Source organism: Phyllopteryx taeniolatus, chromosome 18 (genome assembly GCF_024500385.1).
Source record: "Phyllopteryx taeniolatus isolate TA_2022b chromosome 18, UOR_Ptae_1.2, whole genome shotgun sequence".
Lineage (NCBI taxonomy): Eukaryota > Metazoa > Chordata > Actinopteri > Syngnathiformes > Syngnathidae > Phyllopteryx > Phyllopteryx taeniolatus.
The window spans coordinates 5731764-5754765 of NC_084519.1; the positions used below are offsets into that span (position 1 = coordinate 5731764).

Consider the following 23002-nt stretch of genomic DNA (forward strand, 5'->3'; position numbering starts at 1 on the left):
GCTCCCCGGGTGCTTCAGCTGCCCCCTGCTCCAGTGTGTTCCACTAACATGTGTATGTGTTCACTGTGATGGGTTAAATGCAGAGAACAAATTTCATGTGCATGTATGCATGTTCATGACAATAAAAGATTATTCTTCTTCTTGAGGTATTCATATTGCACATTGTGAAATCAGTTAAAGCTTTACTGTTTATATTGTTTTTTATATTTAGTTGTGCACAGTTGATCAAGCTTCTTATTGGTTGTATTCAGTTAACCAATACCTTAAGAATGTGTGGTGCTAAGATTAAAATAGATCAACTGGAATATGCAGTTCAGCGAATGGATGGACGGCTGAATGGATGGTACAGTAGATTGGTAGTCCTGGAATCATTTATGGTCTTATTTTCTAAGGTCACAAATAAATTGCGCTTTCGCTCGTGCTGTTGGTGGGCATGTTGCGTGCGATCTACTAAGATTGTAATTTTTTACTAGGATACCAAATAACGGGCGCTAAATTGCACGCCTCTTACTCTAAACAGATTGTACACGTTGACAACAGGTGTGAAAGTCGTAGATGCTGCTCTATGTTAAACAGGGTTTTGCACTTTGGGCTGCTCTGAGCGTTTTCACCATTCAAAATGTGAGATCACCGCAAGCCCAAAATACAATTTGAAGTGATGGAACTGGAAGTGGTGGCACGGTGATCGAATGGTTAGAGCGTCTGCCTCACAGTTCTAAGGACCAGGGTTCAAATCCCGGCCCCGCCTGTGTGGAGTTTGCATGTTCTCCCCGTGCCTGCGTGGGTTTTCTCCGGGCACTCCGGTTTCCTCCCACGTCCCAAAAACATGTATGGTAGGTTAATTGAATTCTCTAAATTGCCCCTAAGCGTGAATGTGAGTGCGAATGGGTGTTTGTTTGTATGTGCCTTGTGATTGGCTGGCAACCTGTTAGGGGTGTACCCCGCCTCCTGCCCGATGATAGCTGGGATAGGCTCCAGCACTCCCGCGACCCTTGTGAGGATAAGCGGCTCAGAAAATGGATGGATGGATGGTGTGCCGTGAGATTTTTCAATTGTAAAATATGTGCCTTGGTGCCTATAACGGTTCGGTATATGGTATCGGAATACAATATTTGATTGCAGGAATACAATGTTTGATTGCAGTCTGACATAGTGCAATCGTGAAAGAGCATGTTTGTCTTGTAGTCTGATCCACGCATTACGTGTTGTCTGTCTCAGACCTGTTGTCTGTCCCACACCGCCAACATATTTAATATTTCTTAGTTTAAAGTATTTATTGCATCAACCTTGGAATGGCAGCCAAATGTCTTTTCTTCCATGCAGTTTTTGTATTTCCTGTATCCACTATTGCTTCTGAAAAGATAAACATTTCCCCTTTGTGGGACTAATAAAGGTTATCTTATATTATAGATTTATTATATTAATGTACTTTTAAATTATAGGTTCATGTTCTCAAATGACGGCGCAGCGGTGACGTACCAATTCATTTACGGTTTCCGGTCCCTGTGTTTGCTGTCGCACATTATCGTATATTTTCCTTTACAGACACGTGCTAATTTGCCTGCTATTTTGGCCATTGCTTGTTAATAGTAAAGGATTCTTTATTCTGATGTATTTGCACTCGCGCGCCGGCTAGCAGTGATTAACATGAGACAATGTTATGCATGAGAAGTGCTATTTCGGTAGTTTTATTTCGGTGAAAAAAGTCGTTCGGTCTGAAACCGAAAATGCACTTCTGGGCTATTTTCAGCCGACGCATTTCGGCTGCTGAAATCACTACTATTATTAATGGCTAATATATAGGTATGTGTGGAAAATATAATAGTGTAGTTAGTATTGCAGTAGCAGAAGTAAAATGTTGCTGGCCAGGTCAGTGGCAGCGGGTCTTTTTAATATCTCCCATTTCTAAGGGAGACCAGCCCCCAGAGGTTATATAACACAGGAAACAGATGTTGGCAACATATAACCATCTCTCCCTCTACCCGCCCTTGAATCCACTTTCTTTGCCTTTTTTTTTTTCTTTCGCACACAATGAAGTGATCCAGGCAAGTTTTTGTATGTTTGTTTTCTTTCCCACATGACAGCTGTTTGCTTAGTATGTTGTCCCATTAGAGGGGAGCACTGCTTTAAAATGTCTGATTTTCCTTACGTCTCTCTTAACACAGATACATAAATTAAATTATTTTTAATTAAAGAGTTGTTTTGATGAGTCTAATGAAAGTCTAAGTGTAAGGCTTTCCTGCAGTAATAGCGGAGGTTATCATTTTGAGTTCTGGATTATTTGTTGTGTAATCCATGTTCTTCAGATGCAAACACTATAAAGCAATGTGATTTTTCCATGACACAGTCGAAATAAACAGCATAACATGTTCCCAAAAACTACCGTACTTCTCTTAGATGAGCGAGACCAGATGCCATCAAAGGAATGAACCAAGGCAAAAAGAAATACAATTTCTCAGGTCTTGTTCTCTGATAGCCACCCTTGTTCGGATCCTATTTTTAAAATCTGCCATGCCATTGTCTCAGTTTATCAAAGTTGAATTTCACAGAAAACTCATAAGACCATCTCTCATCTCAAGTACAGGATTATTGATCATGAAATATGATGCCTTTCTCTCAACTTCATGAATTCATTTTCAAAAAATTCAATTTCACCACCACTTGCCTCCAGATGATGCCTGTTGCCAAGGTGACCACAATAACCCAGGTGTCATACCCTTTCTGTGAGTCGCGCCCTATGATTGGCCTATCAACCGAGGGGTCTGGAGATCGGGCATTTGGATTGGTTGGCAGAGGCAGACAGTGCTTCTGTAGTGAATATTGATTTAATGGGCTGGCAGACGGGCAGATAGTAGGCACTCACACACATATTTCTATATATACAAACGGCTGGCGGTCTGGAGGTGCACAGGGAAATTTGGCCCAGTGGGAGGTCACCTCTGTGGGAGTGAGCGTATGTGTGTGTAATATCATGCTCTCCAGGAGAGGTGTTGCTGGCAGTAATAGAAGCACTCCCCGGAGCAGACCGTGCTGGGTAATATCACACTCCCCAGGGAGCTCCCGTACACACTCGGCAAAACACGCATCGCACATATGGCCGATGTACCACCACACTGACATGCAGACTAATAATGCAGAGATTCACAGAGAGCGGACTCAAATGATCAGCTTGTGTGCATTCTAACAAGGTCAGATGCCGCTCAGTTTTCCACCACAAAGTTCAAATCAAGCTAGAACTTGTCACCTGCAAAATGAATGAACGAACTGCTTGGAAGTATAACTATAATTGTTTTCAGACAATGGGGGGAAAAAAACTTTTCCAATGGAAAATAAAAACCTTTCCAAACATCTAAAATTACGTATTCACGATTCCAAGTAAGGCGGCACGGTGGACGACTGGTTAGAGCGTCAGCCTCACAGTTCTGAGGACCGGGGTTCAATCCCCAGCCCCGCCTGTGTGGAGTTTGCATGTTCTCCCCGTGCCTGCATGGGTTTTCTCCGGGCACTCTGGTTTCCTCCCACATCCCAAAAACATGTTAATTGACAACTCTAAATTGCCTGTAGGTGTGAATGTGAGTGTGAATGGGTGTTTGTTTGTATGTGCCCTGCGATTGGCTGGCAACCAGTTCAGGGTGTACCCCGCCTCCTGCCCGATGACAGTTGGGATAGGCTCCAGCACGCCCGCGACCCTAGTGAGGAGAAGCGGCTCAGAAAATGGATGGATGGATTCCAAGTAATTGAAGAAAACATATTTTTCCGATACTGGCAGAACTTTTATTCGAGCTACATCTCAGTTTTGGAATATTTTATCCAGTTACTTTTCACACACATTCCTCGACATGTATGGCATTTCCCCTCGTAATAGATTCCTTCTAGTATTTGTATCAATAAATAAAAAACAGAAGCCTGCTGCAATGACATCTCCCCACCCCATAGCCTGTATCTATATCGTATCACAGAGCACTACAAAGTGAGCTGAACATAAGGCAAGGCGCCTTTCATTTCAAATTTATTCGTACTCCTCTCCCCTTTCTTGCTGCCAGCCTTGGTCTCTGCCGTATACAAACCTGAGATTTTGCCACATTCGGATGACAAGGCAGATGAAAGCGCTGTGGGAGCTGAGAGAGCTCGAGACAGCCAAAGTATTTTCATGGCGACCTGTTTGAGATCCCTGCTCTCTATAATCTATAGGCTGGTTTCACTCAGATTGGGAGCGACAGATTCATTAGGACAGAGGCAGGGCTGCTTTTGATCTAAAAATACACACTGTTGCGGCCTCTGAAGCGGAAAAAAGTTCAAGACTTTCCCAATGTTTTTAATCAGAAAATGCTTCAAAAAGGAGATGCAGACAGGAAAATATTGAGTGAGGTGGCCCTGACAAATAAGTTACCTTTGTGTGTATTGGAAGTTTGCGTGCTTGATGTAGTCTATATGGATAATGGAATTAGAAAACCTGGGTATTTAACATTCAGAAAGAGTTTGACGCCTGTTTGCTGACTTTTTTCTACACGATTTTGGATGTGCCTGTGAAGAATATTTGTCTGTTCATCCTTAAGAACAGCTGTGTGCTCCATAGAGGTCTTGATGGCTCACCATCTCTTTTGTATTTCATTCCAAAAGTGTTTAATGGGGTTGAGGTTAGGGTTCTATGCAAGATGCTTGAACATGAAAGAACCTTTCCCAAACTGGTCCCTCAAAGTTATGAGCATAAAATGTGGAAATATTTGTCGGAAAGATGACAGTTTGTAACACAACCTCTGGTTAAATAGTCAACTGAGGTCGACTACATTTTATTTGTGCATAATAAAGACTGAACATAAAGCATAATAAATAGTGACGTGACAACATTTCCCAAAAATGACAGTCTGTCAAAATGCTGAATCCGGTTGGAATGATCACTTTAACCTGAGTACAACGCACTAAGAATTTAGAAAATTGAATGACGGGTTCCAGAGAAATTGAGTTTTTGAACAGAAAAGGCCTATTTGTAGAATTGTTTTGTGTAATATTGCCTATAGAAAATCTGGTCGAAAAACACCTTCAAATTAGAGTAAAAGAGTATAACTTGATTGTTTCTCAACATATCTCCTCTCTGTTACTGGGGCCCCTTCTCTGATTGGCTGACAATTTTCAGTTAAATATATCCACCAATGAGCTCAAACAGGCCAAAATTCCGAGGGGTTAAATATATCCACCAATGAGCTCAAACAGGCCAAAATTCCGAGGGTTTCTCTAAGTTGACGCCTCAAAATTACTGTGATGTTTCAAACAGCGTTTTCTCTGCAATGTATTTGTTATTAAGGATTTTGCAGCCATTTGAATTGCTCATTCTGTATTTTGTTGTTGTTGTTGTTTTTTAAAATTCCAGTCTCGTTGCTATAATAAATTTTAAAAAATAATAAGTAGAGTAAATAAGGACATTATTTTCTAATTAAGATATACTTCTTTTAAAAACAAACTCCTGCAGCACCTCTTCTGTGCCTGAGACCAAACAATGTCACAATCCTTATGTTAAAAAAGTGATCAAAGGTGAGATTAAAAAAAAGGCATCTGTGAGTCAGCAGCCTATTACAACAGATCCACTAACTTTCTCCGTTATTTGTACTTTCCACTCTTTTTTTTCTAGTGTTCATTTTGCAGAGAATTCTGGCACTGTGTGTGAGTCTAGGAACAATTTAGGGTCTTCAATTAACCTATATGCGTGCAAGTTTCAGAGGAGCTTCTCGCCCAAAATCAGCTGTTATAGGTCCCAGGTCACCCGCAATTTGAATGAGGACGCACTATAAAATTAAATTAATTCATGTCATGATTTCGGAATGTGCCAGGAAAGCCCAATGGAAAAATTTTTAAAAAACACGCACACACAAGCACAGGGAGATGCAAACTCCGCAGGGATGTTAATAATTAACATTAACAACAGCGCAACATTACGTAATGACATGAGTATTGTCTTTCAGTAAGGTACACATTTATTTGGTCAATGAATGAGTTCATTTTGGGACTTTGGAGATGTTAACTCAGGCCACTGTGCTGTGTCTGGTTATTACCTCCACTTACGTCTCTCTTTATCCTCTTTTCTTTCTTTCAGAGCATAGGAAAAGGATCTCTATGGTCAATAGACCCAGAGTACAGGCACAACCTGATTCAGGCACTGAAGAAGACACCGTACCATCCCTACTCAACAGGCCTGGCCACCCCCTCCACTTCCCCACCCACCCTGTCTCAGACGTTTCACCACAGGTAAGGCAACTGTCAGAGTAATGTGTTTGAAAAATGCAGGAGCACGTCCAAAGTACGATTCGGAACTCAGTCAAATGTTTTGGAAATGTAGCTGTGTTGACGTGTCTGTCCTGGCTCCTCATTGCATTATTGGTAACGTTCTTAATAATGAAAAAAGAATGGATTATGCACCACAAAGTGGGCAGTATTTAGTCTGTATTCGAGGAGTTATTGAGTTTCAATTTCTAATTGAAACTTTAAATCAGTTCACTGAAGGTTTTGTGGTCAGTTATCAGGAAAATATTTTAATTCTGCTTTCTTACATATGCGTTTAAACTTATATTAGTATGAATCAAAAATCAAAATGTTCTCCTTAGTTTGGCCTGCTCTCTTTTATTTTTTGTAGATCTTTTAAACAGATTTAAGGCATAAAGAGCGCACTGATGCTGACCAGTTTGAAGGAATCTCGGGAGAAAGGAAATCAGACGGCGGTTATAATATGATTTTTAAGAAAACCTTGTAAGGAAACACATAGATAATATTTTTGTTTCTCTTTCCTTTTTCAATTTGGATGCTGACTTATATTACAGTTTGGGGGGGGGGGGGGGCAACATAATGGACAATAGATTGTCATTGACTTTCTGGAGGAACAAATAGCAGATGGAATTGCTTCTTCTTTATCCACACATATATTTCCTGATATAACCTCATGCATAATGCAAGGTATTGTAAAGGCTAACTGTATTTATGACATCCTCCAAAATCGCGAGAGAAAAAAAAAAAAAAAAGTCCAGTTCCAAAACTCTGCTTGTACAGTCACTTCTTGGAGTTAAAATGGTCAGCTAATTAATTAACAAATGCAATAGATCTAATTTAGAAAGTGAAATTTGTTGCTGAACTAATACAATGAAGTCGTGGATCACCTTTGCTTCAATCTTCAATATTAGCGTGCACTTAAACACTCTGCTTTCTGTCTTCGTCTGGCGCTTCCGCTCAAGCCATCTTCCTCAGGCCTTGAACAGCAATCCCGCCCCAACTTTCCTTAAATCTGTTTGCACGCTGTTTTCATGCAACAACACTCCCGCCCCTCTTCCTATCTCCCACATCCTCAGGCACATCACAGGTAAAAGCAGCGCTTGTTTTTTTTTCCACATTCCTGGATTCAACGGCCTGCCCCCCTTACCTCCTCCCCACTAGCTCCTTCCCTTTAGGCTTCAGTCGTGTTTCCCTCCCTTTCCTTCCAGCAAGCTTTCAAACACTTTTTTCTGATCTCTTAATTCATCCTCTTTCTCTGTCCATTCCTCTTTTGCCTCTTCAATTGCACCTCACGGACTGTTCCACTTCTTTTTATTATCCAACATACCCTTCCTCTCATCCTCGGGCATACATATTATACACTACTGGTGTCCTTATTTTTATTCTTTCTCTATCTCCACCCCTCTTACTGTCTGTCCTCCACTTTATCATTCAATTAATTTCTCCTTTGTCTTCATTCATTTTCATCGTATTCCTTGGCGCAGCCTCTCGTAGCACACACATCCGACTGTTTTATTTCAAGCACCGTCCTTTCCCTCTTCGAACTCCCCACTCCCACTTCGTCTGCTCCAACTTTTCAGTCCCTCGCTCTTCTTCGCATCCCTGTGGATATGTCAATGAGAAGTACTATTAGTCGCCTTTTTCCCTTTTGTCCGCTTTCCCTCTTTCTCTGCCCCTTGGAATAAAGTCCCACTGCTCTGCCACCCCGCTCCCCGCTGCCGAGTTGATCTGGGCAGTTTGGCCTGCAGAGCTAGCGGACTGTGTAAAACAGAATAATTGGTTCACTATAAAATGTAAAACTGTCATTTTGAACAATGAGTTATGGGGAACTGGAACAAATTAGAGGCCAGATTGGGAACATGGGGGAGAACTGAGGGTGCAGTAAGGAGATGTTGGAGTTGGGGCTTGGGGGCCGCAGTCATTTGCATGGTGACCCACAGTGGAAAATGAGACAGTCAGTACGGACAGTTCATTTTGGGGTTAGAGAGAAACTGCTGGTCTCTTGAGATGAAGTAACTGCCAAGTATGCAGTGTGTGCGCAGGTGTGTTTTTGTATTATTCTTGTATTAAGGTAGTCCTGTGAATGAAGGGTATTTTCTTTCACAACAGCAACCTAAATGAAAATAACACTTTGTTGGATCAGCCCAGTCATATTTGTCTACAACACCAGCCCTGTGTTCCGCCATTAATGTTTTCAATGTGACGTAATTATGCTTGTGGACGTCCACCGTCTTGTTGCTATTTTTAATTTTCAGTTCAAAAAGTCCTATGTCAACAGCCCTTTAAATTAAATTACTTTGGCAGATTGTGATTTTGAAATTTGATTAGATTCAAATTTATTAGTGTTGGGACTGGTGTTGGTTTAAGTTACAAGACCGAATTAGTGACTTTGTGTGTTTTACTTAATTAAGTACAAGTCTCAATTATTGATGGGCCAGCAATGTAAGAGGTTTGAATTCGTACAAACAATTTCCATTATTGGAGCCGCAACAAATCAGAATAAGAATCATCTTTATTTGCCAACTATGTCCAAAAAACACACAAGTTATTTGTCTCCGGTAGTTGGAGCCGCTCTAGTACGACAACAGACAGTCAATTGACAGAGAACACTTTGGAGACATAAAGACATTGAGAAAAACAGTCACTGGGCAATAAAGGGTTGCTAGTTATCTGGTAATGCCGGTACAATTATTATTTATTTTTTTTTGACAATTGTGCAAAAAGATGCAGAGTCCTCTAGCACTTAGAGCAGTTCGAATGACTAATCTCGCAATAGTCCGGTGCAATGACCGTTGTGCAAAGGGCGCAGAGACTTCTAGGAGTGTATGCAGTTTAAAGTGACGAGTAGTGCGATAATCTGGGACAATGTTGATTGTGCAAATGTTGCAGATACTCCTCAAATGGGGCAGATCAATACAAATGACTTTGAATTTCCCATTAAAATGTAAGGAAGTGATTACAAATTGCTTACTTAGTTGATGTATGAATAATTGCTCATTAGCCAATCAATCAGAAAGTGTCAAGCTTTCTGAATGAGTTGTTAATGACTTAATTGATACGTACTCAAAACAAATGTCAGCAGAGGCTTATATTGACAGGAGACCTACAGTATGTGAACCAGACATCTGTCACTATTGATATTTAGTTTTGGGTTTTTTTTTTGTCAGTTACATGATATCTGCTGGCAAAGTGCAGCAGTGATTAGTTGCCTTTAAGTAATGGCATCAAACACCTAAGAGCTTGGGGGGAAAAAATGAAAATTTTAATGCAAACGCTGACCCAGTTTACATTAGCCTTTTGCTCACTTCCATTGCTGCTTATTATTTGTTTTTCTGGCTCAGGGAAAAAGCAACACTTTTTGACTCACTACCAGAATATTCTTGAACAGTCTACCAAAAAAATAAATCTTTTGAAATAGCTTCACCAAAACTTATATACATTTAAATCATATATTTGAATGAATAATTAATTAATTAGTTAATTATGTAGACACGGCACCACTGTAAGAACACTGAGCAAGTAATGAATGAGGGCATTGGTCTCTAGAGAAGGGCATAATAATCGATTAATTGATCCGAAAGAATTGATTATCATTTCTGTCTTGGAAGTCTAAACATAGTGCACTACTTGGCTGCAACCAGAAGAGGTGCTGTTTTTTCAGTCAAAAGAAAAGCAACATGACATCAGTTATGGGAAGTTGAGCTACATCCATCATGAGTTCAAAACACTCTGAAAAAGATTATTTCTCCTCATTGAAAAGGATATTTCATAAATATCCAATTAATAACCAATAACTAATTGATCATTAAAGGAATGTAAAATATCCATCACTTTGTAATGCCTCGGCATTCATCGCATCTATAAGACAGTATCTACAATTTGCTGCCTATTATCTTAAATAGATTAAATTAAAAAAAACTTTATTTATACACTATTTACAACATATGATATTTTGGACCATGTTAATGTGTGGTAACTCCATCCCCGTTTTGTCAAAGATTCAAAAGATGGCAAAAATTAGATTATTGAATTAGATCATTCATGAGACGATAGACATAATATTGTGCATTGAATAGTATACATTTCTCATTTGATTAAAAAAATGTATCCATAAAACAGTTTTATCATGGGTTCATAATATTCTTTATAGTGCTTCCTGGGCTTTTAATAGCTTTAGTCACTTCACTCGGTATGAATAGCGTAAAGGGAATATAATCTGTTTCATCATTATAGCCACCAAGTGATTTCAAGGAGAAAGCAGGTTTCACCAGTAAAGGCAATTAATATTAATCATAGCCATCAGAACATGTCATTTTGTGGCATGAAACAATAAACTACCTGCACTTAATTCCTATCCTTAAGATAGCGAGGAGCGCCAGTGAGTTTTTCCAGGATTTCTCAGATCATGCAGTTATCACCAGATAATGGCGATTTCGTTGTGGTGTTTTTATGACGGAGCTGCTTTTTGTTGCTTTCTTTATATTGTTGATTGAATCAAATAATAACTGTCTGCTCATGAATCAGTTCAAATAAGTTTCCTTTATACACATAGAGCTCAGTAGGTCTGCTCAATACAACACAATATCTTCCTCTCAAGAGCTCTCATTCTCAAGACTATTATGTTATGAAGTGTAATGATCGTGAATGGGTTCACGGCAGCTCCATTGTGTTAAGGTCAAGGACTGTCTCAAGGAGTTCAACACAACTCTGAGCAGAAGACAGGCAAAGAGAAGGATGAAGAAGAAGGGTCTGAATGAGATTAGGGGATGGCGACGCTTTGTTCTCTAGTCTTAATGTCGCTCACACCTCTCTGCTTTTCATGGGCCGTAATAATTCACGCTGCACCAGGACGACCCCCACCGCCTCTTAGCTCCTGGTTGTATGTGTTTGCCACCTCTCTGAATGTTTGTAGTTAAGTCCTCCAATTTCTTTGTGCATGAATGTATTCATGACTAAAGGGGTGTGTTTGTGTGCGCGTGTGCGTGCCTGCAAAAGGGCGGGAGAGCGGGAATATGCTGGTTAGGAGGTCAGCACCGTGGTGCATTCCTTCACACCCCATCAGCATCTGGATGAGAGGAAGAGGAGGAGTAGCAGAGGATGGATATCTCAAGGGGGATGTAGAGGAGCTTGCTCTCTTTTTATTTCCCTTCCTTTCTTTTTTTTCTCCCAGCCTCCATCCTCCCTTCCCCTGGAGCAAACAAATGGGGGGGGGGGGGGTGGGGTGTTGAGGAATGAGCGTCTACCACAAGTTTAGCCCCTCGGCCACTGTATTAAATGCACAGTACATCGCCTTGGCAACGGGAACGCCACCATGGCAACACATGTAAGGCAGGTGCTGTCGCACTGCAAGGCCATTTGTTGAGCGAGTGAGAGACAGCGCAGGGATAGGAAGAGAGACAAAAAGAAAGAAAGAGAGAAGGGGGGTGAGATTGGCGGGGTGTGGGGTGGTAGGGAAAACAGACAGGCTGTTAGCGCAGGAAAAATATGTTATCGCCGTGGCAACGCAATGTGGCAACTCTCCATGGCAACAGCAGGTGGCTCAGGGCTGAAATGTTCAGCTTTTGCGTTTTGTGCAGTGTGTGCGTACGCGTCCATGAGTGTGTGTGCTCGTGCCAGCCTCCGGTCCATCTTTCCCCTGCATCTGGCGAGGTGAGAACCACATCACAAGTGCAGACATCCAAATCCTCTCATTCAGCAGCTTAGCGCAACATAAAACAGGCCTCACATTACAAAGGAGACTCTCCTGATGAGTGGAAACGAGTGGACTGCTTTTTCTTAGTTCACAGCATCTCCAGGTGTTCTTTGTTTAGCCCGCCTTTTTGTTTGTTTGCTTGTTTATTTGTTTCTGTTCTGCGTGGGCGGAGAAAGGTCCGTGCTATCAAACACACTGTATGTTTGGATTGTGTTAAAGTGTCGAGACACAGCACAGAGGAGAAGAAAGAGCATCAAGACGTGTCCTCTATTGCAGAACTAAAGAATGCTCAACCTGGATGTTCTTCCTCTCCTTCATCCTCTTTTCCTTCTTTCACTCCACCTTTCCTCCAATGAGTTCACATTCATCTACAGGACTGTAGTATTGTGTTCTTGCCTGTGTGTGTGTGTGTGTGTGTGTTGAGGAAGATGTCTCCAGCTATGTGAGAAATGCTGTCATTACCTCCCTCATTAGTGGTGCAATGATCACCTAAAGTGAGTCCCCGGCTTTGTGTGCTCCTTTTGTGTGTGTGTGTGTGTGTCAGCCTCCAGCTAGATGCGCATGTTTAAATGTGTCTCTCCGTAGCCATATTTATCTTAAACATGCCTTTGTGACACACGCATGTGTTAACTGTGAGTGCGTTGATGACTTTTTTTTTTTCCTTGGATGTGTGCGGACCCGTGGCAGGCGGTGGGGGGTTGTCATGAGAAATTACTCCCATGGACTTACGGCGGCGAGGCTGTAATTCTCTGAGGTAATCACAGGGAATAATGGCAACAGTGGGACACCCGGGAATCTAATCACTATAATCAGAAGCGCAGGCTTATGGGTTCAAATTCATGCCTTGCTACCTTGTTCACAATGAAGCCTGTTAGGCTGGTTGACGTGATCAAATGGTTGACCACTTTTCTTTTTCTCTCCCACCAACCCAACCCCCCCACCCCTTCCCTACCAACACAGTCCTCCATTGTGGTCGGGGAGTCCCCTCTTCAGGAAGAATGGCGGAGTTCTCCTACAAGGTACGGTCTCACGTCTGTATGTCTCTTTGTTATCGTCCTTTCTTGCCTTCCTTCCTTCACAGCCCGACTTCCACCCGAAGGTGCCGAATGTGCAATCATCTCAATTACAAAGCCGTCTTTTTAAAAGTGCACCTTGAGAATACCAAGAGCTGAGTTCCGACACTTGACTGAATGCCAGTGAAGGAATTCTTTCCTACATATTTGAAAGTTAAAAAAAACATTTTTTTTAAATTAAAACTAACCAGTAGAGACACATCAATTGAGATGGGACAGAGAGAAAATCTTATCAGATGATTGGGAGCAATCCCCTTGTCTCTTTTTGCTAATTCAACACACAACATGCATTCTCCCCGTCCCTTGCTTTTGCTGTTATACACCTCATTTTCCTTGTATTTCCCATTATTCCCCTTTTTCCCATCTCCCCTCCCTTCCCTCCCCTCCCTCCCATCCCCTTCCCTCCCTGGTGGCTGCTAGGCAGTTTAAATGGACATTCAATCCCAATCAGGGAGCACTCCAGGAGCTCGCCGGGCCGCCAAGTCCTAAATGGAGAGGGAAATGGATACATTAGGCGTCTGCGGCGTGCCCTCCATCGCCGCTGATAATGGAGTTGTAATGGTCAAGGAGCCAAGGTTACAGAGAGTGTCTGAAAACATGGCCTCTCTCTAGACACACAGTCTGAGAGTGACGTCACTGAGTGGCCTGGACTCATTGAGGGAGACTGGAAGGACAGGGGTGACAATTGAGAAGGCTGCTTGTGACAAGGTGGAGCTTTAGGTCCATAACACATTTAACCTTGGAATTAATGACATATTCTGATGACACTTCATGACTTCAATCTCCCATGCCCATTATTAGTAACATCTAGACTATAGAACCTATTGAAATGGACGCGGAGTAAATGCCATTTGCAGAGCCGATCAATGACGTCATTGATCGAATCGGCGAATTCTGACATTAAAGCTGATCAGCCGATCAGCATAAAATGCTAATTATCGGCCGATACCGATAAGGCCGATAAAATCGGTGGAGTCTAATTATTAATATTATATATATATATATATATAATATTATTATTACATAAAACTTCAAAATATGCTCTCATCCTTTGACATGCGACAAACGTAATGACAAGTGTAGCGAGGGAGTGATGGAGGGTACAAGATTTCTCACATAATGACTAAATGAAGCTCACAATGTGGTGCGCCTTGTTCTTGAATCGTACTGAACATCCCGCATTTACATAAGAGACCAAGCCAATCGCTTATCCTCATTAGGGTCGCAGGTGTACTGGAGCCTATCTCAGCTGACTTCTGGCAAGAGGCGGGGTGAAACCTGGATTAGGTGCTTGCCATTCGCAGGGCACATAAGACAACCATTCACTTTAAAGGACAGTTTCTTCATTTTACCTAAGAAGCATATTTTTCAAATGTAGAATGCAGAACACCTATGCAATTACAGGTAGAACATGCAAAATCCACAAAGTAAGGCAGATTCGAACCTCCAACCGTAGGACTGTGAAATGGATGTGCTAACCACTCATTCACTGTGCTGCCCATGTATGCAGTCGTTAATTGTAATATTTTTCAGCTTTGTTGAGCAAAACTCAGAACTAATTACAAATTAAATTACTCCTGCCCAACCACACTAGCAAGGTACATGGCATGCTGAGTCGGCACATTTATTCAGCCACATGAGACAATTCTGTTGATTACCATTCCAGCTTAATATGAGTCGTGTATGTGGGCGTGTTCCAGAGACTTATCAGGTTGCAGTGATTGAGTGTTGCTTCTACTTTATCTTGCCCTCCTGTAAGTCACAGCAAATGTCAGTCAGCCAACCACTTAGACACTCAGCTGTATTGTCAAATAGACAAGCCAGTTAGCTTTTACGTTTAACTGCCAGCATTTTGATTCCACCAGCTATCCAATCAGTTTGTCAGACAATATTAGTATGCATTCTGCCCTCAGAACACACACCAGCCAAACCAGCAGCTAGGCGGGGGAGAGGGGCCACTTTTAAACAGTTGTTTTGTCAAGGTCTATCGGGAGTGACCTTTGAACCTGTTTGACTGAATGACTGAGCACAGCGAGCATGTGCAGCACGCGTGTTTGTGTGTACTTTTGCCTGTCTGCTGCACTCTTCTGCCGGCCGTGCGGAGACGGCTGCCTGCAGGGCCATGTGGAACTCATTTAACAGGAGGCTGGAGGAGTCTGCGTGTATATACGGCACATGAGAGCAGGGGAGGGGGCGGGTGAATTTCAGGGCTTCACTTTCCCTGGAAAACAGGCAGGGAGTCAGGGAGATGGGCGACAGGAAAAGATGCACGATGCAGATAGAAAGGCAGAGGAGATGACCTGATGAAGAAAAGCAATAGACCATTTTCTATACAGAAAAAAAACTAAACGCTTCTACCGACACCAAGAAATGTTTTGTAGAGGTCAGGCATTGTCCAAGGAAGAATCGATAACATTTTGATGTGAGTCAAGTTGCAGATTTTCTGGATTTTCCACTTAGACATTGTGAGCATTTTAATATTTTCAACATTACCCTTAAAATTCTTAGACTAAAAATAATCTTTATTGCCCAAGCATGTTAAAACACACAAGGTCACCAGTAATTAGTGTCACTGTAGTACTGTAGCAAGAAATTGCTACCAATATGTACATACATATGTACATTTAGGTCATAAGGTTTTAAGGTCATAAGGAAATGAAAGTGAACAATAGTGCAGTAATACTGATCAACAGTAGAAGTGTTACAAAATGGCAAAGTTTCACTGTGAACTGTCAATTCTTTAAAAAATAAATTTAAAAAAAGTAGCAGTCGTAGAAATGCAGAGCTGGAGGAGCTTGGAAGAAAGAAGCTCATAGATGATCTTGTACAGAGAGCTGAAGTCCACGAACGTGATCCAAGCTTAGGTCCCGGCGCAGCCCCATGCTGACTGCATCATCCACCGACCTGTTTGTTTGCTAGGCAAACTACAGGATGTCCCGAAGTTGTCCTGTGACGCTCATCAGGTGGTCCAACACTAGCCGTTCATGACCACAGATGTCAGAGCAACGGGCCTGTTGTCATTCAGTCTTGAAATGGCTGATTTCTTGAGTCCTGGGATGATGAGAGTGAATAATGCATAAATTGTGATTTAAAAAAAATCAGGCTTATGCAATATGTACTGTATTGATAAAGGTGTACGAAATGATTTTGATACAAATTTTTGATCTTGGTGGAGGTCTTGACAATTATAAGTGTCACAATTGATTGCCAATTGTCTTAGTTAGAGGGTTGGCGCATGTGCCAAGTAAAACTCTTAAAAAGGTGATAAAGGTGTTTTCTTTTTTTAAAGGAATTTATTTTCATTTATTGCCACTACAGTCCATTGCCGCCCTATGGGGGCACAAGCCAGTGCAAACTGTAGGCCGGTCCCAAGCCCGGATAAATGCGTCAGGAAGGCCATCGGTTTTTAAGCTTTGCCAACAAATATGAGTGTTCATCTAAAGAATTCCATACTAGATCGGTCGTGGCCCGGGTTACAGTCTGCTTGCATTAGCACAATCTTGGGGCAGTGTCCCACCAGACCGAGCAGATGGAGCTGCTGATAGATAAAACTTGTGTGGTACTTGCCACCCGCATTTTTAATTCCCGTAATGGTCACCTAAAGGACTGGGGTGGAACAGTATCGCCAGTAGACTTTACACCGATTTTATCGGCCTTATCGGTATCGGCTGATAATTAGCATTTTATGCTGATCGGCTTTAATGTCATAATTCACCGTCATTGGTCGGCTCCGCAAAAGACATTTACTCCACGTCGCAATCGTGCACAGTATATTTGAATCCAAAAGCTAGTTAAATTTTTAGCCTTGTCGCGTGTCTTTTGGCGTAGTCCTGTAAATATCTGACGGCCAAGAAAGTTATTAAAAAAAAAACAAAATAAAAAAACATTGTCTGCGGTGTGGAACAGACAACACGTCTGAGACAGACAACATGTAATGCCTGGATCAGACTACAAGACAAATTTGCTCTTTCGAGATTGCACTATGGCAGAATACTGCAATAAAATCTTGTATTCCAATACCACCGCATTCCGTTTTTTACAATCATTGGGCTTTATCTTGTCAACTCAAATGCGACCGGATACACTCGTTACCGTGGCGACGACAACAAGAGTGGAGCGACCCAACTGTATTATAAGGACAAAATGGGGAAAAACGTGTTGGTTGTCACCGGAGCTCAGGACAGGAGAGGTCGTTCGTTTAAGGCTTGCTTGAGGTATGTTCACGTACTTTTAATACAATGCGGCTCGCAAGCAGGCAACAAAACATTTTTTAAACCCCCAAAATCCTGATGACAATTGTATGGCCTTGTCTTAACCCTTACCACATCCTATGGTGTGTAAATTTCTTCTGCCTAAATGGATGAGCACCAGGAGGAGTGTTTGTTCTCTTCCTGCATAGTTTGTCACCATGACTCCTTAGCATACGTCCCATGCTTATTTCCTGCAGAGCCGGCATACATGCTCAGTTGGAGATATGAGTCATCACTATACATAGATGGATCGATGAAGAGGAATGAAGAGACAAAGCAAAGAGCTGCAGATACCATTACACACATTTTCCATACGACTTTCACTTGAGCTTTGTGTGTCTGTGTCTGTGCCTGTGTGTGTGTGTGTGTGTGTGTGTGTGTGCGCGCGCGACAAGGACAAACAGTGGTGGTCAGGAGTGCACCGCTGAGCTTTGAGAGTCCAGGTCAAACAGTATTTCCTATCCAGCCCCTTTTTCCCCTCTCACTCACGTTCTCCTTCTCTTCTGTCACTTTCTCTGCTGATGCATGATCTACCACTCTGTGGCATGTGGAAGGGGAGCCGTTGCTATGGCGACCTAAAGCCTGGCTGGAGCTCGAGGTGGAGAGCTTCAGGAGGCGAGGGGGGGCACTCATGTCAACCCAGGGAGACCTAATGCACTGACCACATACACAAGCATACAGTGAGTGATCAAGATTAAAAAAGAGACTGTGCAGGGACTTACTTATAAGGTTATAGAGAGCAGAGCGGGAGATATCAGGGGCAGAGCCACACTAACTGGACTCAATAAGATTACTGCAGGCAAAGAAGGAAAGTGACATACCTCAAATATGCAGTACAGTATATATGTCATCTTTGCAATATGATTCTGACCCAAATAAATGTGGGGACATTTTGTTAGTGGGCGCTATGGGATGGTGAGTGTGTTTTCATGAGCCCATGGTTCCCAGACAGAATGAAATTTCTCCCCATAAACCTGATCATGAGCAATATGAGGCTAAAAAAAAGGGTGTCGAGGGGAAGCACTCCTGAAGCGCAGACCTCCGCTAAGGCTTAAACGTTTGTTACCTTAAAATCAATGCGTGAATGGATGTGATATTGTCTTCAGGAGGTAGCGGCAAGATAGTTTCTATGGATAAGCATACTAATTGATGAGCTGCAGCCAGCAGAGGAGCTTTTGAGTCAGTCTCAACTAAGGCTGGGCGACTATGGAAAAAGTAATGATCATGATTATTTTGATTGATATTGAAATCACGATTAATAAACACAATTAGTGATTGATTTCTAAACTTAGTATATATTTAACAACCAAAACTCAACTTTGAATATAACTTAATGGAACAACCAGCAAATAAACTAGGAGCAAGTAAAATAATGATATATTATAAAATAGATATAAAAAACAATGAATAAAAATAATACAGTCATGGCTAAAAACACTTGCACACCTGGGGTGACTGTATTGTCTATTATATATCCATCTATCCATCCATTCTCAACACCGCTTATCCTGTTTAGGGTCGCGGTGCGCTGGAGCCTATCCCAGCCGACTTCGGGCGAAAGGCGGACCACACCCTGAACTGGTCGCCGGTCAGTAGCAGGGCACATATAGACATGGACAACCATTCGCACTCACATTCACACCGTCACTGAGTGGGAACTGAATCCACGCTGCTCGCACCAAAGTCAGGCGAGTGTACCGCTACACCATCAGTGACGTCAATTATATATTTTCTTCTTTTTTTTTAATCCTCTGAGTATTCTGGTATTTAGCAAATAGAAATAATGTTGGTAAAGCTAATTGACCTAAAACAGAAACATTTTAATCTGATTTCATGTGAGACAGTCATGTGTCTTTTTATACAAAGCTATGACTGTATCAACTGTTCCTGCTGTATGCACCTTGGCCTCTTGGGAGCAGTGTGGTGCGATGCATGCATGGAGCTGCATATTACAGTCAGCTAAAAAAAGAGTGGAAGAAAGTTGCAATAAAACTTTATGAAGCTCATTTTTCACAGATTGGGTGAGATGCCCGTGAGTAGTAGTAACTAGGCAGCATTAAACCACTCAATACAAGTCTTGCATTGAAACAAGAGTTTGGATTCAAAGAGAGATACTCCCAACCAATAAAAATACTGTGCATGTGTATACTGTATATTTAACCAAACTGTCAATTGACTGATTGTTAATCTTAATAAATCATAATAAAGAAATGCCCATCCCTTGTGGTCTTATACTGAGCCATTTCTTTTTTTGTGAAAATGTCATTTCAGCAGATCATCAGTTTTCGTGATTAATCTGACTAATCTAAAAGTCTGACTAAAATAGAATCATATGAAAACTGAAGCAATATTTCCAGTAGGAAATAATGCAAATCCAATTAATCCGTTCCAGACGCCCAAAAATATTAACCAAATCCATTATTTTATAGAGAATTATAGTTTATCACATATAAAACAATGTGAAATAAATATAAATAATCAATTAAATGGTCATTAAATGAATTTAATATTAAACTTCCATTTTACCTTTATTGAAGACCCTTGATGGTGTATGTAAAATGGCAAAGACGGGCAAGAAAGGAGGAGAGGTTATTTAGAAGGCTAATCCAGCGTTTTCATACTTTGCTGCGAGTTTTCTTTAATCCTCGTTTGGCGTTTCTCATTTTCTTTATCAAAGGTCACTTGGAACTTTCTTTGGCCTTTTGGTGAAAAGTTTGAGTTTGGTACAGACCATTTTCAGCTGTGGCTGTATAAAAACTCCAACAAAAAAACTTTGACAAGAAAAGTCGTCGAAAACAGAATCGTGTGGAAAACAAGGGCAAACCAAAACAGAGGTTCCACTATACATCCTACACAAGATCAATAAATTACAATCTGATTTAATGAGATTTGACAGTGATAAAAGCGTGTTAGATGGCATAATTTACATTCAATTTAAATTGCTGCTAAATGCACAATAAGATCCGATTCCAACGTGGACATGTAATTCCACAAACTGTAACTCTAACTGTCTTTGCTGATCTGCCATCAGCCACTGAACCAAGCAGTATCACCTTGTGGAAATGTAGTAGCGTTATCTAGCGGTAACACATGTTCGTCAGAGGCAAAAATGTGCCTTTTATTTCAGGAGTTGTATTTATTTGTTCGACTAGACAATGCACCCAGCGACCCATTGAGACAAGCTTTGTATTTCGAGGTCACCGTTTGAGGATATACTATAATGTTGAATTTGTGATATTGCAATGATGATATTAATGTTTGGATTCTGATCAAAATGTAATGGGAACATCCAACCATGTCCTCAGTAGGGTGATCTGGAGCCAATCCCTGCTGGCTTTTAATAAGAGGCACTGGTCGCCAGTCAGTCGCAGGGCACGTATAGACACCAACAACCATTCACACTCACATCACACCTACTGGCAATTTAAAGTCTTCATTTAACCTAAGAAGTATGTTTTGGAGATGTGGGAGGAAGCTGGAAAACCCACACAGAGAGCATGCAAAAGCCACACAGAAAGGTTCCAATGGAGATTAAAACCTGGATTTCCTGACTGTGAGGCAGAGATGCTAAAGACTTTATCACCTATCCATCATTTTAAAAAGGAGGTTGATATATCAAAAACTGTACACTGAAATTTACACACACAAAACAAACCAACAAACAAACCCATGAAAACATGCAGTAACCCCCTTGGTGAAGGTAACAAAGCTGTATTGATGTGGAGGCTTACTGTTTGTAGCAGCTTTCAACAAGCCTGGGCAGCAGACACCACAAACAGCAGGTAGTTTTTGAAATGGGAACTGAGTGAGAAGAAGATGACTGCTGTTTAAGGAAAGTGGTGTGGTAAACTACCAAATTTGAGTCATGGAAGACTGTGATTTACAAATACAAATACACTCTCTGCTTCTCTTCTAGAAAATACATGCATATACAGTATTTCACAAATGCATAAAACCTCGATGTTTTCAGTGGTTGTGATATTGGCCAGGGCTCTCAACAGTAGGTAGGAAATTGGCGATATCGCTTTGACTGAGACATAATTGCTTTATAACCGGCAATCTCAGGAAAGTCAGACTCTCCTGTTTAATCAATTCAAGTCAAGTAGGTTGATTTTACAGCTTGATTATATCACATTTGGTCTCAGAGTTCTGTTTTGTCTATTTGATTGTTTTTCAAATTGCAAACATGTTGCAGTTGCAAAAGAATAGTTTGGAGCAACTTGATTATTGAAGGTGGCACGATGAACAACTGGTTAGCACATCTGCCTCACAGTTCTGAGGACCGGGGTTCAATTCCTGGCTTCGCCTGTGTGGAGTTTGCATGTTCTCCCCGTGCCTGCGTGGGTTTTCTCCAGGTACTCCGGCTTCCTCCCACATCCCCAAAACATGGTGGTATGGTAGGTTAATTGAACACTCTAAATTGCCCGTAGGTGTGAATGTGAGTACGAATGGTTGTTTGTTTCTATGTGCCCTGCGATTGGCTGGCAACCAGGTCAGGGTGTACCCTGCCTCCCTCCCGAAGATAGCTGGGATAGGCACCCCCGCGACACTAGTGAAGATAAGCGGTACAGAAAATGGATGGATGGATAGATGATTATTGATTGACGGCAAAATCATGAGTGCAAGGCCATCCCTGTTGGTGTAGCTCCATCTGCTGGATATGGGCAGTCACTCCCCCACTTGGTCCCAATGCAAGTGGATTGTAACTGCAAAGTGAAAATACATTCTTGCGTCAGCACTTTTTTTCAGATCTTGCTTGGCACATGTGTCACCCCTCCACAAAGTGCCAAGGAAATCATCCATTTCTGATGCCATTTATCCTGAATAGGGTCACATGTGAGCTCGAGGTTATCTCAGCTGACTTTGGGCTATAGGCAGGATACACCCAGGATTCGTCACCAGCCAGTTGTTTAATATTCTTGGTTGCCCGTTTTTGGTTTTCGAACATAAATTTCATTGTGTGTGTTTAGTATATTTAATGTTACAGTATATTCATACTGTGGACGACAATGCAAGTTATGTTTTTATGTGTTGGATTTTCCCACACACTAGTTTTACGCTACTTCAAATGGTGATCACGTTAAAGCATGAGTCCACGCAGTCATGTTCTTTCTTTTATACAGTGCTATACCATGTTAAGTGGGTAAGAGCTATAGATATTGTGTAGAACTCGTCACATTGGATCATCGGTGTTGGTAAAGCAAGATCTTGAGCTCTCAACACAGATTTTCAAAAGGTTTGTGAATCCAAGCTTTTGTGGGTCACTCGAGGACTGTCAGGGATTTGTACCAAAGCCATTCTATCATCCCGGCTGTGCGGTGGTCCGGGGTGTCGGGCTGCTGCAAGGTGAATGTTTGTCCCATTTGCAGGAAGTTCCCACTTTAACAACCTTTCTATATTTGGCTCCCATGAGGGTCCAAAACAATAGTTTGATGACAAGTGATCTATCCTCCTGACTCTTTGATCAGATAAAAAATTCCAGGTGGGCTTTGTTATATGCCTTTGGCGTTTATTTGATTAAAACATTACCTAGTTAAATTACTATTTGGAGACTGGAGTGGTTTTCATTTATTGTAAGGGCGAACTTTTCGCATACACACACCACCCTCCCTTTCTTATATGTACTGTATCAAATCTAAACTAAATGTATTTTTCACTGTGCACCATCCATCAGTGTTTACCAGACATAGACAAGTAGTACCTGTACAGCTGTTCATACAATATTACAAAAT

The 23002-nt window shown here is 41.6% G+C and overlaps 1 protein-coding gene across 1 annotated transcript in view; it reads left to right on the top strand.

Moving 5' to 3' along the window:
* LOC133468197 (forkhead box protein N3-like) overlaps positions 1 to 23002 on the top strand; it is an 87394-nt gene that overhangs the window by 53033 nt on the left and 11359 nt on the right. Inside the window, exons 3-4 of the mRNA XM_061753786.1 lie at positions 6089 to 6240; positions 12908 to 12966. Of these exons, the coding sequence (XP_061609770.1) occupies positions 6089 to 6240; positions 12908 to 12966 (211 nt within the window). The remainder of the gene's footprint in view (positions 1 to 6088; positions 6241 to 12907; positions 12967 to 23002) is intronic.